Here is a 15,052-nt window from a genome sequence, read left to right as displayed (position 1 = left end):
TGCAAAGAAAGAGGGAGACACGCATGGCCATCTATATTTATCATAATGATATGTTGCATCTATTTCATGCACATAAAAATCTCTTGCGCGGCATGGCATAAGAAAAAATCATATTGCAACTTATATAAAATTAGTATGGCATGGTTGAATATTAAATGTCCAAGCATATGCACATTAATGATCAATTGAAAGACAATCAAGCGGCAGACCGGTTAGGCACCGAATGGAGACTTTCTTTACAAAAATGAAGACCTGATCTAACCGTAACTCGTCCACCCGGGTCCTAAACTCGGATGGCCTTGGGCGAGGTTTCTCAAGACTAAGTTTTTTTTTTTTTTTCTTCTTTAGAACTCTCTCCTTTCTTGGTCTAACCTAATTTGCAATTACATGTGTGCCATGTAACAAATGAGCACATCTCCTGCTGCAATCTGCAATAGAATAATTGTAACAAACCAAAAAGCTTCATCAGTGCCGTCCTAAGTTTTAACTTCATCTGCTGATCCTCTTCTCTTCCCTCATTATCCTGTGGAATAGACTATTCAATAAAAGGCTACTAGGGAAGAAGGTATCCGAGAGCTAGAGTTGGATCGGTCAACACCTCTTTTGTCCTTGAAGGCATCCAACTTCGCCTGCCCCAATCCTTGACCCATCCACGGCCCCACTCAAAGTCTATAAATTGGAGCTACTCTCGAGTACCCATTATTCCTCACCAAGCAAAACAGATCAAATGGCTTCCTCAAACCTTCTCCTTCTTCTCCTCCTCCAAGCCCTCCTCATCCTTCTCTCACCAGCATCAGCTGCTGGCTCCAATGTTTTCGCCGAATACATCGGGGCCGAGTTCAAAGGCGTCCGGTTCTCTGACGTCCCCATCAACCCCGGCGTCAACTTCCACTTCATCCTCTCCTTCGCCATAGATTACACCACCTCCTCCAACCCCCCAACTCCTACCAACGGTCGGTTCAACGTCTTCTGGGACTCTGCCAACCTCTCCCCCTCGCAGGTGGCTGCCATCAAGCGGGAGCATGGCAATGTTAAGGTTGCAGTCAGCCTTGGTGGAGATAGCGTCAGTGGTCAACCTGCATACTTCAAGCCTTCTTCTATAGATTCTTGGGTCGCTAATGCCGTCGATTCGCTCACCACAATCATCAAGAAATACCATCTGGATGGTATCGATATCGACTACGAGCACTTCCAGGCTGATCCCAACACCTTCGCGGAGTGCATCGGGCAGCTGCTGACGAGGCTAAAGAGCAATGGAGTCATCTCCTTCGCTTCGATAGCTCCTTTTGATAGCGCGCAAGTCCAGAGCCATTACCTGGCTCTGTGGAGGAAATATGGGCATCTCATCGACTATGTCAACTTCCAATTCTATGCCTACGATGCAAGCACGACGGTATCTCAGTTCCTGGGCTACTTCGCGAAACAGAGCTCCAACTATAATGGAGGGAAAGTATTGGTGAGTTTTACCACGGGTGGAAGTGGAGGGTTGTCGCCACAAAACGGGTTCTTCCGTGCATGCAGAACTCTCAAGAGCCAGGGGAAGCTTCATGGCATCTTTATTTGGTCTGCTGATGACTCCAAGAGCAATGGTTTCCGCTATGAGAAGCAAGCGCAGACTTTGTTGGCATCTTAGCCGGAGTTCGGACTTTTAAGCTATGGTCAATAAAGAAGCCTCGGAATTAGTGTGCTCGCAGAAGATGTTGTTATACATGAAGTGAATGAAGAAATCCTGTAATCTTTCTGATAAAACATCTTGACGTGAAAAAAATCTTTGTTCGAATTTAAGATCTACCGCAGATTTTCTTCTTTGATTCTAACGGTTCACTATAGGTCTCTGTTCATATTTTCTGTAAAAGTATGGTTCGATAAATTCTTTAATGAGGGGTCACCTATGATAACAAGTAATTCCTTAGCATTCAACTATAAAACAATACATGAATATAAGAGAATGGCATATAACCTAATGCGTATGACCAGCTTGTTGCAACTCACTACACAAACAAAGCTATAAAGAAAAAAAAAATTGAACAGCTTTTTTTGCTATCCTTTTCAAAATTATCCAAGATCAAACATAATTTGTAAGACAATTCATACTAGGATCAAGTGATTTTATAAGTTCATTGAATTGTAAGAATGACCAAGTCTTCTCCTAATATAATATTTTCCTGGATCAGAGGAAGCTAGAGAATTATTTCCACAGAGACTAGACAGATAAGCATTTTAAAGGGAGTGACAGCGCCACACTTCGTCGTACTTGCCACAAGCATCTATTGACGAATAATAAATCTTATATTTCTTCATGTCGGTAAGATCTTAATGTTTGGATGATTCTCAAGGCTAAAACATGAGAATGGTATATCTGATAAAAGAGTTACAGATGTCAGGAGAAATGCAAGTCGTTTTTTTTTCTTTTAATCAACATGTAATAATTGAAGATTTCTTCCGCTATCATTTTAGACGAAGCTTATAACCAATGAACTACACAAGGGATAGCCCTAGCCATACACAACATCCAAATCCTGGTAAAGATTTGATTTAAACCCATCTTTGGTAGTCATACCACAAGACTTCAACAGCTTAGTAACTTGGCACCATTGTGTCCAAAGTTTTATTATTCCACTACCAAAATAACAGCTTTGGTAGGCAACTTCAAGCTGTTTATATTGAATCGATCCATCCAAGGCATGACACGGATGGAAATCATTGGCTAGAATTCATATTATCTTCTATAATTAGCGATGTCATAGGCTTCAAGAACTTGCCATGAAAAAATTGGACATTAAACATGACGATAGAATTACCGCAGGACAGGCATAAGAGAGCACAAGCTTCATAAAAGAGAAGGTTGCTGGTCGACTGGTTGGCAATCAAGATTAGCATCATGTGGACACTTTGGAGTTAAGACTACCCAAAGGAACCATAAGAACCTGCTGTAAAATTCTGGCACATTGTTCTGCTAAGTTCTTTGACAGAGCATATTCTGAGCCTAGGCTGCATGACAAAGAATGCATGGTGGGTTTCAGACCTAGTAGAGCATATACGAAGAGCAAGTATGAGAAGCCATAGCTAACATTTTTTTTCTGGTTCGAGCCTCTCTTATTTTGATATCAGCCGTCAACTAAATAGCAAGCACCCATCCTTTGCATTGATGTCCAGACAAACATATGTGATCTTTGAGAGCAATAAACAAAAAGCTGCCCGCGCAAGCCTTAAAGACCTCGCAGCAAATTTGAGATATTTGATGAATAGAGAACATAAAACACAGACTGCTGTAATATTGATAAAAATATTGACAGTTCCGAAAAGTTGAATTGTAACAAAGAATATGAAGTATACAAGACATCTGTATAGAAATATGCATATTTCAGATAAAAAAACATAATAAATGCTTGCAGCTATTCGTCCAATTGCTTGATCCTTTCATCTCTTTATCATAATAGCTGAATGATCTGAACCGATTGGCAGGCCAAAGAATAAGGCCCATCCAACGATATGGATGATCGTCATACAGCAGATCTCCTGGGCACGGAAGCTGAATGATGCAAACTTCCTTCAGGCTTTGTCTTCAGTCTGATCTCGGGCGATTGCGGCCACCTTTACGAGGGTTATTATACAGCGGTAATATGGAACGAGCACCATGTCTCCTCTCGCAACACCGCCAGTATAGAAGCAGAATAATTAGCAGAATTCCAATGGGAATTGCCCATCTACACCAGTCAAGACCACATAAGAGAAGGTTGAAACGTAAATGCACTTAATTAAATCATGGGAAGCTTAGCTCAGTAAAATAAAAAAACATTATGATGCACATTTCTGTGCGTAAACTAAATTCGAATAAAAGAAGACTTAAGGAGAAGAATTCCTACCTATCCAGATCAAGAAGAGGGCTATAAACTATAGCTTCCCAAGTAGCCACAATAAAATGCCAAACAGGATTATAGTACAACGATTCTGGCGACCAGAATATCCTCGTATATGTCTCCAAGAAAATAAACATCATCCATGCACCAATCTCTAGCAAAATGAACTTGATGACAAACCGACCCACTACAACCAGAACGAGGGAGAAAGCCACCAACCAATTGAAAAGTCTGTTATTATAATCCTTGATGAAAAGAGAGCGGGACCTCCCAAGCATCTGAAAACATGCATAATTTCACAATTAGATGTAACCCATGCAATGGATACTATAAGACACAAAGCATCAAGGACATGCATAAGCAGTAGGATGCAACTCAGGCACTGGACAGGAAATACTGATCTTGTCTCAAACATTTTCATTAATGCATTGAGCTTGACATCTTAAATTATATCTCAACACAATTCATCAAAATCAGAAGCCACATGGCATGAAAAAGACTGTTCTGGTGTATTTGAACATCTCATTTCATGCAGTTTGTGCACTTTTTAAGGCCAAGAAGATAAGACCATATGAATTTTTTGTTGGGAAAAAAAAAAAAAGATATCTAATTGACCTTATAAATTCTTATTCTGGTTTAATTTTTCAATTTCCATTAAATATCTGATAGATAAGTTCCTCTATATGCTTTCTAAACCTTGAGAATAGTTTCCCCCTTTTCTTTTGATACAAAGAACAGTTGCCCTTGAGTTCTCTCGCATCGCCTTGATGCATGTCATTGGTACAAACCATATTTCCCTTCTGCTTGTTTAACAGTTGTTTATAGGAAAAATGACGAGATGGCGTGAACATAGGAAATCGGGAGAGGGAAATCCAACCTTCACAATCCTCTTCTCATAAGTTTCCTTTGAAGGCCCAACACAGTTTTTTTCAAAACTTCGATTGCACTGAAGAAAACCAGCATTAAATTTTGCCATAGAAGGAAGTCTCAAGACCTGAAGCTCATCCATCAGATCCTCGCACTTTGTGTACAAGGCCTCACACAATTTTGATGACTGATATTCATTTGCCATAAGGAAATTTCGATAAACCTGCATGTGAGATTACAACAAGAACAAGCTTTCATGAATATAGTAACAAATGTAAACAAATGCAAGCATATGGTTCAAATAAAGCAGAAATAAAGACACTGAGACCCAATATCAAATAGTTCAACATACATCTAAAAGTTTGCAGATTTAGATATAGAGCAATTTATATTCGCAAATTAATACTAAAGATACATCAAGCTGTCAAATATGCAAGTATGAAGCTTCCCAAAAATATAGAAGAAAAGTGACCTCTATGCGCTATCCTAGACTTATGCAGAAAATGAAATTACTGATTTGTCTCATGCATAAATCTGCCAAACCATACTATGCTTGACCGAAAGTACCCAAGTGCACCTTCTCTATCTCATCTTCAAGTTTTAGGACAGATTGTTTAGCATAATGGCGACCAAAATGCTGTTGGTCGAAGAGTTTTCTTGCTTCCTTTTCTGACTCATCATGAGCCTGCTGTAATTTACCCTCTGGCACTGGTAAACCAAACCTCTCCATCCGTTGACCGTACAGCTTCAAGCACCGTTCAAGAATCGCCTTATTAAAAACCTCAACAAGAGAACCTGTTGATGGAATTTCTCCCTTGTTCAAGGCTTCAAGAATCTGAAATGACCACATAAGCAATTACAGAATAAGACGGAAAACAATTTTAAGCTATATTTTAGTTTGAGCCTATATTTTGCTGTTATGGAAGTTTATGATTATACATATTTAATCATAATTGTTATATAAACAGGAGATTTAGTAATAAGCACAAGTTTCAAGAAAACAATACCTGTTCTAGAAAAGACACGAACTCTTTTCCACTCAGAGGTTTACCCTGCACAATTTTTGGACGTATAATGGATGTGACAAGTTGTTTCAACTGCTCCCTCTTCTTTACATATATTGGGTCAAGTTCACCGTCCTTCAATTCACAAAGCTTCGTTCTTTGAAGATGAGGCTGCCAGAAATTTTAACCACTTAGTTATAAGAATTTTGAGACATGGCACGAGTGCCATGGGATATCAACGTGAATCAACATGACAGAATATCAATTAACACCAACTTATGTAACACATAACATCCATATGCATTTCATGATACACACATATTTCCAGTTATGTACTAATCCTGGATCATGTACTAGGGGTTTGGTTCCACAGCTCAGAAACCACAGTTGACAATGTGTCTTATCACATGTTTACATGTTTTTATTCTTTTTTAAAAATTATTTTATTGGGGAGGGTGCGGGGGGGGGGGGGGGGGGGGGGGGGGGGGGGGGGGGGTGGTGGTGGGGGTGTTCGTGTGGATGGATGTTCAGCGAGGTGCATCCATGAGCTACTTTTCCTTGGCTTTGAGTATCATTTTTCACCAAAACTGTTGGAAAGGCCCAACACTTTTTTTTAACAAAAGAAGCAGAGGGGAAGGGGGCCTCGGTGCCAACCAAACGGTTCGCATTGAGTTCAAACAGAACCGGCCAGTTTGATCCGGTTTGGACCTTTTTCGATTGATTCCGATCGGTTCGGAACCCGTTCCGGCCGGTTCAGGGCTGGAACTGATTCCAATAGGCGAATCGGCTTGGTTTTCCACCAAGTCGGCTCGGTACGGGCCGAACCGGGCAGTTCGGTCCAGTTCGGCCTACCTTGCTTGCCACTGTATGCTAGACATAAAACCAGCTACCACCTGTCATTGTATGGACTATCTTGGCTGTTTATCTTGGGATGGACAGATGAAAATATTGTACAGATTTTCTTGGAGACCATAGCAAAACCCCCTTAACAATGTTGACAACTTGTTTATACATTACAAACAAAGAACCCTCGTGCAAAAAAACTCTTTGTTAGTGGGGAATTTAGATATTAGAAGGTTATCCTTGTTATCTTTGTTGGGGGCTAATGTAGACTACTATCCAATGTAGCAGCAGTCTCATAGGGCATGTACATTACATGTCAGAATTGATTGAAAATTTGCAAGATTCTTAGTAGTCATATATCAAAATTTTCCAGGCATAATTTCAACAACCAACATGGTGTGCCCATCGATTCTAAAATGAAGATATATCAGCTTGAAAATATACAACAATAATCAGAATATCAAAAGAAGCTGGTTATGAGGGAAGTCCAAAAAGAACAAGGATTTACAGCATCATCAAATAACTGAAGTATGTCATTTTTTTTACACATAGTATAAAGTATAACCAATCTTTATGAATTTCGAAACTTTTTAAACAATAAATACCTGCATCATACTGGCAAACTAAAAAAAGGCTTTTCTGGAAATTTATGAATCTTAAAAATACATAAGTACCGACACTGAACACAGCATTAGAAAAATCGAAATAAGAAAAACATACCTGTGGTAAGCTAAAGGCTGTATTATTATTACCCATAATCGCCAGGGACTCTCGAATTTGATTTACCTAAGTTAACAAAAAAAATGAAATATAAGATCTGAATACTGTACAGTCAACAACATAATAGGATACCTGATCAATGTTTTTGTCTCCTGCAATTACAAAAAAAATTAAAATCAACAATTGATATGATTTCGTAATATATCCACAGAAATAAAATGATCACAAAGCAGCAGATAGCTAAAACTAACCATTACTATTAGGGACGCGTTGAAGAGCTTCATTCACCATTTCTTGAACAGATTTCCCTTCTGTATCATCAAAAACAGAATTTGCTGAGTGAGTTGCACAGCTTTAACAATACAAGGTACATGCCATTGCATTGAAACAAAATTAAAAAGAGCAACAGAGCAATTCAAGCAATAAGGAACAGAGGGTAAAAACATCTCAAAATTAAACCAGAAAGAACTTCATTTAATAGGAGGCTTTATTTTCTGAAAGTTACATATAGCAACCATATTTCTACCATGTACTTATCATTGGATGGCTTCAAAATGATATTTAAATAAGTCAAGTTTTCAAACATATCCAGACAAATGTTATGTGTGTAATAAGATTTTGAAAGCAAATCATCTTGCTTATCAACAATTTTAAGAAAAGAGATAAATAGATTTTGTCTGCTGGTTGGTTAAAGTTATGGAGCTTGCTAAAAATTATACAACACAATTTAACCCATGTTATACAGCTAGGTGGTTGAATATGTAGATACACTGACAGACCATTAATGCAGAGTATTAAGTTTTGTATGGCCTTCATTAGTTGTTTCCCTTCCAAATAAAGGAGACCAGACAACGCACGGACTGTTTATTTTGTTTGTCAGCCTAAAATACCCTCTTCACACCCTCCCCCATTCCCTTTCATTGCTTTTCTCTCTCTAGTGTATTATTCATCCTCCATCTGATCTCTATTCTATGCATTTTTTGTTCTCTATATGATTTTTCCCTTCTTTACATTTAAAAGCTTTATCAGGCGCAGCAGTTCATAATCAATATATTCTTGTCCTTTAAAAGGATCATATATCCGTTACCTTTTTCTGATTTTGGAGATCTTTAATCTCTAAATTGCGTGAGTATGTCTAAGATTGTATAAATTCCTTTGATGAAGGCTGCTACTAATCAGCTGGTTCACCTCCTTTTGATCATACAAGTGGTGCCATTGGTTTCAGGGTACATGGAGCAATATATATGCTAGTCAAATTATGAGCTTCTACACCATTTCATGAGGACTGCTGCAAAACTAATGTTGTTTTCATGATTGAAGAATGATGTACAAGGAATGAACAAAGAATAACCCAGCCACTTTGTTTCCCCATGTGAAAAGATGAGTATTGTGATCAGGTTTGTCCTCTAGTTCCTATTACTCTCAGTAATAATTTTTAATGAGTAAAAATCATGGATGAGGCAGGTCAAATTGTACAACATCCTCTATTGAGAAGGATAGGTGCGATTAAGTTTTTTGTGATAACCAATGAGAGAAAAGTATCTCAAGGACTGATGGAACTATCTCTGTTGGTCTACAGATTATTTATAATTTTTTTTATATAATAACTGACAAGAAAGAAAAAAATGTCTACTTCTCATGCTCCTGAAAAAGGATATATAGAATTTGACAAGTGCAGTTGCAAGAATGCGTAGATAATGGCATTGCTTTGGAACAGCAAGGAATCATAGATAAGTTCCAATATTGTGTCTATGAAGAGGTTGAAAAATACAAGGGATACCCTGCCCAAGAAATGTATTTAATTGACAAAAATATGACCAATATTTTTTAACAATTCTTCAATACTTTTCACTATTCAACATAAGTGACTAAAGACAACAGTAATCATATAAGTTTGCTGACTATGTAAACTTCTATCAGCTTCTCAATTATAACACCTAGATCGCATGCAAACTAGACATGCCCTTAAAATGTTATTTTAACTTTTCCCCCCATACCAAATTTTCTGAAGACCTAAAAATTGTTTAAGATTTTAATAATTTTTCCAAGCTTGAAACACCAGAAAAAAAAGTAAGATAAAAGATCTATAGTTGATGAGGGTATTGGCAACAAGTTATGTAACAAATGAATGGCTTAAAGACACTCTGATAACACCAAAAAAGTAAATCATGAGAAGTTTGTCTAGGCAGAAAGTGCCTTTGAGTACCATAAAACATGGGCAAGAATCAAGGAAAGAAGAAAAAGTCACCAACTCCCCTAAGTTGAATTTTGTTCAAACTTGAATAATCAAAATTGTTTTGATAATTTCCATCATATTAAGTTGCTATCTCACTTATTTTTGTTAGATACTAAAACCTCCAAGGATGAAGCCAGAACTTGCAATGACTTGACCAAATTTGATGTCAATATTAGATATGAGGGGGAGGGGGGGATGCCTTCTGATACAGGAAGCTCACAAAGCAATTCACGGACCATGACATTTTTATCTTCTCTTTCTTGTTTCTTTTTTCTACTCTTTTTTTTCATTTTTTTCTTTAAGGTTGGGTTGACAGTTGGTGTTGGTTGCCTCAAGGTCTTTTATGAGGACTGTAGCATCTCACATCGTATTGAAGAAAGAACATATGAAGTCAAACCAATACAGATTGGTTGACTTACAAATAAGCATTAGCTACTAGGAAGTCCAGAAAAGATCATTAATGAATCTATTTCAATGTGTGATCCTTCCCTTTATAGTGATCTGAATCAGATTAAACTCTAAAAGTAGTAAAAATGATTTGCTCAGATATAACAGATTCGACCATCTTAAAGATATGCAAACCCAAATTTGAAACCAATTTAGTAGAAAGAATCACTTCCATAGAAAAGAAACCATCAACTTACGGAGGAAATCTCGCTGGATAAGCCATAAGAGCTTAGCAGGCTCAAATGCAACATCCTGTCCCTATACAAACAACCAAGCATTTTAAATATATAATTATTTAGACATAATATACACTTAACAATAAGTGAGTTTGGTAGGTTACCTTAACCCTATCAGCATTTGAAGGCAGCACAAAGTCAGGAAACTGGTTAGAACAAAATAATGAAACAAAAGTTGAAACTAAATGCCTCTGAAAAGAACACACAAACAGACCTTCCATAGAATTCTTCTGCAATTTCGACAGCAAATGACAGACGAGATATATCAGCCTCACGAATCTAAAACATAAAGCAACAACAAAAAAGGAGCCTGAGAGTTAAGTATAACTAACTTTCAACCTAAAATTAAAATTTTGGAAGTTACAAAATGCCCACTATAGGCCAACAAATTTTGGCCAGATAGAGAACAAACCGTCTCAGCCAGATTGTAGATAAGCACAGAACTCATAACTGTTGCCAGAGCAAAGATCCTTCAATGAACAGAACACAAATTGGATTAACCGCATGCACCTACACAAAATTCACATAACAAGTATCAACAAAGATCTAATATCAGAGCATCACCTATCATCATATACATTCGATTTCCCGACACTTTCAAATCCTTCAGTATCAAGGTACAGCACTGACACCTTTGTTCCATCGATAACCAATTCAACCGGGGTACCCCAAACCCAGATTCCTGCATCACAAATAAAAAAATAATTTATGCTTGTTAGAGAACAAGAAAAATTAACACAACACAATATTCATGAATGCTACAAGAAATAGCTTCAAATATGGGGAAATCATTAAAAATTATAAATATCATTTAACCTTTTGTCTTTGTATCACGCATATGTCCAACACCAAAACCTGCATGTAAATATCTATTAGCAGGTTAAAAGATGAATGATTAAACATCCTTACTAGTCATTTAAGGTTCATAAAGGGAGAGTACAATGACAGCAAGTGCACCTTCATCACATTGCAGCGAGAGAAGTTGATTGAGAAGAAAGGATTTTCCTGATCGGTACGGACCAATAACCTGAGATGGCAATTACAGCAAGTGAATGTTAAAATATTTGATATAATAAAACTAATGAAAGGTCCATAAAGAAGCAAAATTATACCAAATTCAAATGCAAAGATTAGGAACTCATCAAGACAATGTCACAGCAGAACCAAAATCATTAACAGAAAAAATGATGTTCCATCTAATAACTTTAGAGTAAAATCATCAATATTCCAGGACAAAAAACTACAATCTGAAAACAGCAAATAGCTTATGGAACTATGGCACATCCAGTAGTTGGGATTACCCATTCTATTGTAAGGAGAACCAGCTAATATAACAAGAGTGGTAAAGGAAACAACTTGCTGAAACAAAGACTTCCAAGAGAAATATTAAAGAATTGCAGCACCTTGTTAAGATGGATAACCTGACTGGTGGCTATCTTAGTGACAAGGCAAAACAAGGCATTTACATCCTGAAACCATAAGAATTAAGCTACACATGCTCAGTTCGATCAGCTTCACAAATCCATCTTCAAAAAATGATCCTATAAATGGCCATGTTGTCTGGTAAAGTTGGTATATGGGTGATTTAGTAAAAATGTCAAATTTGGAAGAAGAGGCATTGTGGTAAAAAGTACCTGAGTTTGAAGTCTACTGGGCCTCACCAGGTCCCCCAATAGCCCCTAATTTATTAGGACCTAAATAGGTTCAAGTGGAATGTGGTTTTACTGGGTTCATTCTGAAACCTCGTTGACTATTTTATGCTCGATGAGAATATTTTATATAGTCATTGGAGCAGATATAGGAGTACGGGTCACGGTATGTAATTGGAAGAGAATTCCTAGTAAATTTGATATTGATAAAAAAAATTTACATAACACAAGCCCTTGTGATGGTTGAAATTGTGGCTGGGAACTCAGACAGCTTATATTGGCTGTTCTTGAACTTGGTTATAAAATTTCAAAACAAAATACAGCGGCTGTTGCAAGTTTCCTAAGTTTCCTCTGAAAACAAGATAAAGTCACCATTAATAGGTAGAAGAATTCAGATGTGCTACTCTCTAATTCCATAATGCTCCAAAAGGGGGACTGTCTTCTGACATCATCTTCTTGCTGGCCACTAAATTGGGTATTTCAGAAGCATGTCAATTGATGTTGGTCAATAATCATGCAAGTGGAAGTCACAATGGTGAACAAAAAAACAACTCTAACTAGGTAAAACGGTAAATACTGGAACTTAGGGGACAAATACAGTTGATACCCTGGGGAATCTAACCTCCCAAGCAGAATGCATGAAAAGAGAAACCTGATGACACCAGTGACGTTTAAGAGATGATTCAGAGAACATTTTCCTTGCAAATTCATCCTTATGGATCTAACACTTAATATGCAATGCCAAGCATGATGAATTTTTGGTTCCTAAGTTTTTTTTTTTTCTCTGATTGGCAAATGGAGACTATTGGAATAAGGCCATAAATGCAACCATAATCATAAAGCTGCAATATATCTGGGATTGACTTTTACAATGTCAAGAAATCTGCCAAAAGTAATAAAGCTGCAATATATGATTCCTTTCATTCTCATTTTGAATGGATGATGGATTCTCCCATCTTTGCAGGGGGAAAGGTTACAAGAAATGATAAACAGATAATGACATGAGAAAAGTGCAATAAGTTATTAGATTTTTATTAAAATTATTCAAATGTTCTCACATTGTTAAGTACTGTAAACAATGTGTTGTTAAAAACCAATGCCTAACAGCAAGCCTGTTCTAAGATATAATTACAAGAGAACTTCAGCTAAAGTTACAACTTACAGCAACGGCGGCTATAGGGGTCGTAATTCTTTCAATTGCCTCCAATCCCTCTCTTGCAAGACGGAGTTTAGTATGATCAGGATCTGGCTCCAAAATTGGAAATCTATAAAAGCTCGTAGTCAATACACATTGGCCACAAAAAGTAGTTCTAGTCCAGCATTTAACCAAAAGAGTTCTTGACTTCAAAGTGCAGCAGCAACACTTATCAGCAATGTGGTAGCAAGGTGTAATATCAAATTTTGTTCCTTACAAATGAATTGACATAAGTGACAACAACAAAAAATTAATCAATCACATAGTTCAGGGATATGCAGGTTTCTAGAAATGTTAGCAGACAATGCATGCAGAAAACACTGTGCAGAAGTATTTCTGAAATATGCAAGTCCCAGTCAGAGTGTGCCATATTCTCTTAAAAGCACAAGCATATCAAGACAGGTGTCTCAGAGCTGCTTGGAATCTGAAAATTTAGTGACTAAGTCCTAGGTTACCAATGGGCACAATGGTGCAAAAAGGTGTATCATCTGTGCAATTTTGCTTGTTGGCAAAAGCATTGAGCTTATTGAGGAGTTAGTTGATGCAAAGAGACTTGTTTTTCCAAGTGGGCTTGGTCTGTCAGCATTAAAGGACAAATTGGTTAGTCCAATAGATGATTCAACATTGGTCACACAATGGAAAATCATGGCACAGAATTTGGTTCTCATTTGCAGAGATAGCACAATGCATGGAAAGAAGATAATATTGTTGTGAATCATTTTTTAGAGATGCAGTGCATATTACTTTTCATTAATCACAGCTTGTCTTGAGGGTGAAGAAATATTCAAATTTCAAACAGTGACAAATTTGAAATTTGGATTATCTTTACATTTCTTTTGGACTTTATGAGTTTCAAAAGTGAAGATGCAGTCCAGACATGGGACCACTTCCAAATCCTTAGAAACTTCCAAGGGAATGCTTTTTAAGATCCATGGCTATCTAGTAAATATATGTAGCAGTCTTCTGCACAATATCTTCATATCACAAATCACTCTAGTCAATGACCATCAATCCAAAAGCAAGAAACACCGGGCGTTCAATGTTATGAACTTTAATTCTATAACTCTCCAAGTAATGAGTACAATATTCTGCTTCCACCAAATTAAATAGCGCATTCAATTGTCTAATCCTTTTGTATTTTGACTAATTTCCAAATGAAAAAGAAACCAAAAAAACAACACCTAGGAAAAGATGAATCCAAATTTGCACAAATCTAAATTCACAGTCAAGTAGGACGAAAACTAACAGATTTAGATCATATCCGCACTCACTTCAGCATACAAGAAAAGATGTTAGAACATAAACATAAAACAAAAAATATATATATAAATTAAGCCAAATGAACTAATTCTCTGACAGCAAAAACTAATCTTTCCAGCCAACAATATCGCAAGAAAAGTAAACCGTGAATTCCAACAAGAACGGCTAGTAAAACTAATGAATTCCAACGCAAATTTCAAGAAAGTCGCACTTACGCCAGCCGGAAATCCTCCGGTTCAGAAGACCCACATGCCAAGAAGCAACAAAAGATCACCCAGATCGACAGAACCCAGCGCGAGACTCCCATCTCAGAACAGATGCAACCAAGCCGCGACGCTCCGAGCTAGGGCGGAGGACATGGGGCAACGGCGAGCCCGAGAAAGCCGCTTTCTTGGAGAGGCACGGGTAAAGAGATCTCCCGGCGAAGAAATCGAACCATAGGACAAGCTAGGAATCGGGAAACCCTAGTTCTCGTGGGAGGGAGAAGGGATCTTGGGGTTTCTTCGAAGAAGGGGCGAGGAGTGCGGACTCTCGTCGATAGGGGGCGAGAGACAGAAAGAGGAGGGAGAGTCGAGGACCTCGAGACCTTTCCGCATTAGAAATATACAGCGGACGGAGTTAACGGTAGGAAAGCTGGGTGCCCATGCCCTAAGATTCGGGAATTTTATGATGATAGGATTTAAAAAACGTGCTTTTGGAAATTGCAAAACAGATGTTGGAAGAAATATATGGAGT

General features: G+C 37.7%; 2 protein-coding genes across 2 annotated transcripts; one reads left to right on the top strand and one right to left on the bottom strand.

Moving 5' to 3' along the window:
- Positions 1 to 685: 685 nt before the first annotated feature.
- Positions 686 to 1,780, top strand: LOC103704521 (chitinase 2-like). Its single transcript, XM_008787851.4, has one exon. It carries the CDS (start codon positions 728 to 730, stop codon positions 1,631 to 1,633), a length of 906 nt encoding a protein of 301 aa, XP_008786073.2. The 5' UTR covers positions 686 to 727; the 3' UTR covers positions 1,634 to 1,780.
- A 1,403-nt stretch (positions 1,781 to 3,183) lies between these two features.
- Positions 3,184 to 14,911, bottom strand: LOC103704520 (guanylate-binding protein 4-like). Its single transcript, XM_008787850.3, has 17 exons — positions 14,533 to 14,911; positions 13,025 to 13,127; positions 11,171 to 11,240; positions 11,030 to 11,068; positions 10,778 to 10,895; positions 10,626 to 10,683; positions 10,428 to 10,492; positions 10,318 to 10,324; positions 10,175 to 10,235; positions 7,546 to 7,605; positions 7,427 to 7,446; positions 7,295 to 7,360; positions 5,735 to 5,902; positions 5,305 to 5,562; positions 4,738 to 4,950; positions 3,867 to 4,138; positions 3,184 to 3,707 (listed from the first exon to the last, which is right to left on the bottom strand). Exons 1-17 carry the CDS (start codon positions 14,622 to 14,624, stop codon positions 3,566 to 3,568), a joined length of 1,812 nt encoding a protein of 603 aa, XP_008786072.2. The 5' UTR covers positions 14,625 to 14,911; the 3' UTR covers positions 3,184 to 3,565.
- Positions 14,912 to 15,052: the final 141 nt, after the last annotated feature.

Source organism: Phoenix dactylifera, unplaced genomic scaffold (genome assembly GCF_009389715.1).
Source record: "Phoenix dactylifera cultivar Barhee BC4 unplaced genomic scaffold, palm_55x_up_171113_PBpolish2nd_filt_p 000007F, whole genome shotgun sequence".
NCBI classification, from domain to species: Eukaryota; Viridiplantae; Streptophyta; class Magnoliopsida; order Arecales; family Arecaceae; genus Phoenix; species Phoenix dactylifera.
This window is presented reverse-complemented; position numbering and strand designations above follow the sequence as displayed.

Excerpts from the sequence above, each read along its gene's own strand:
- LOC103704521 (XM_008787851.4), top strand. The coding sequence starts at position 728 with ATGGCTTCCTCAAACCTTCTCCTTCTTCTCCTCCTCCAAGCCCTCCTC.
- LOC103704520 (XM_008787850.3), bottom strand. The coding sequence starts at position 14,624 with ATGGGAGTCTCGCGCTGGGTTCTGTCGATCTGGGTGATCTTTTGTTGC. Across the intron at positions 10,684-10,777 it reads TCGAATGTATATGATGATAG|GATCTTTGCTCTGGCAACAG; the intron begins GTGATGCTCTGA and ends TGTTCATTGAAG. Across the intron at positions 5,903-7,294 it reads CAGCCTTTAGCTTACCACAG|CCTCATCTTCAAAGAACGAA; the intron begins GTATGTTTTTCT and ends AATTTCTGGCAG.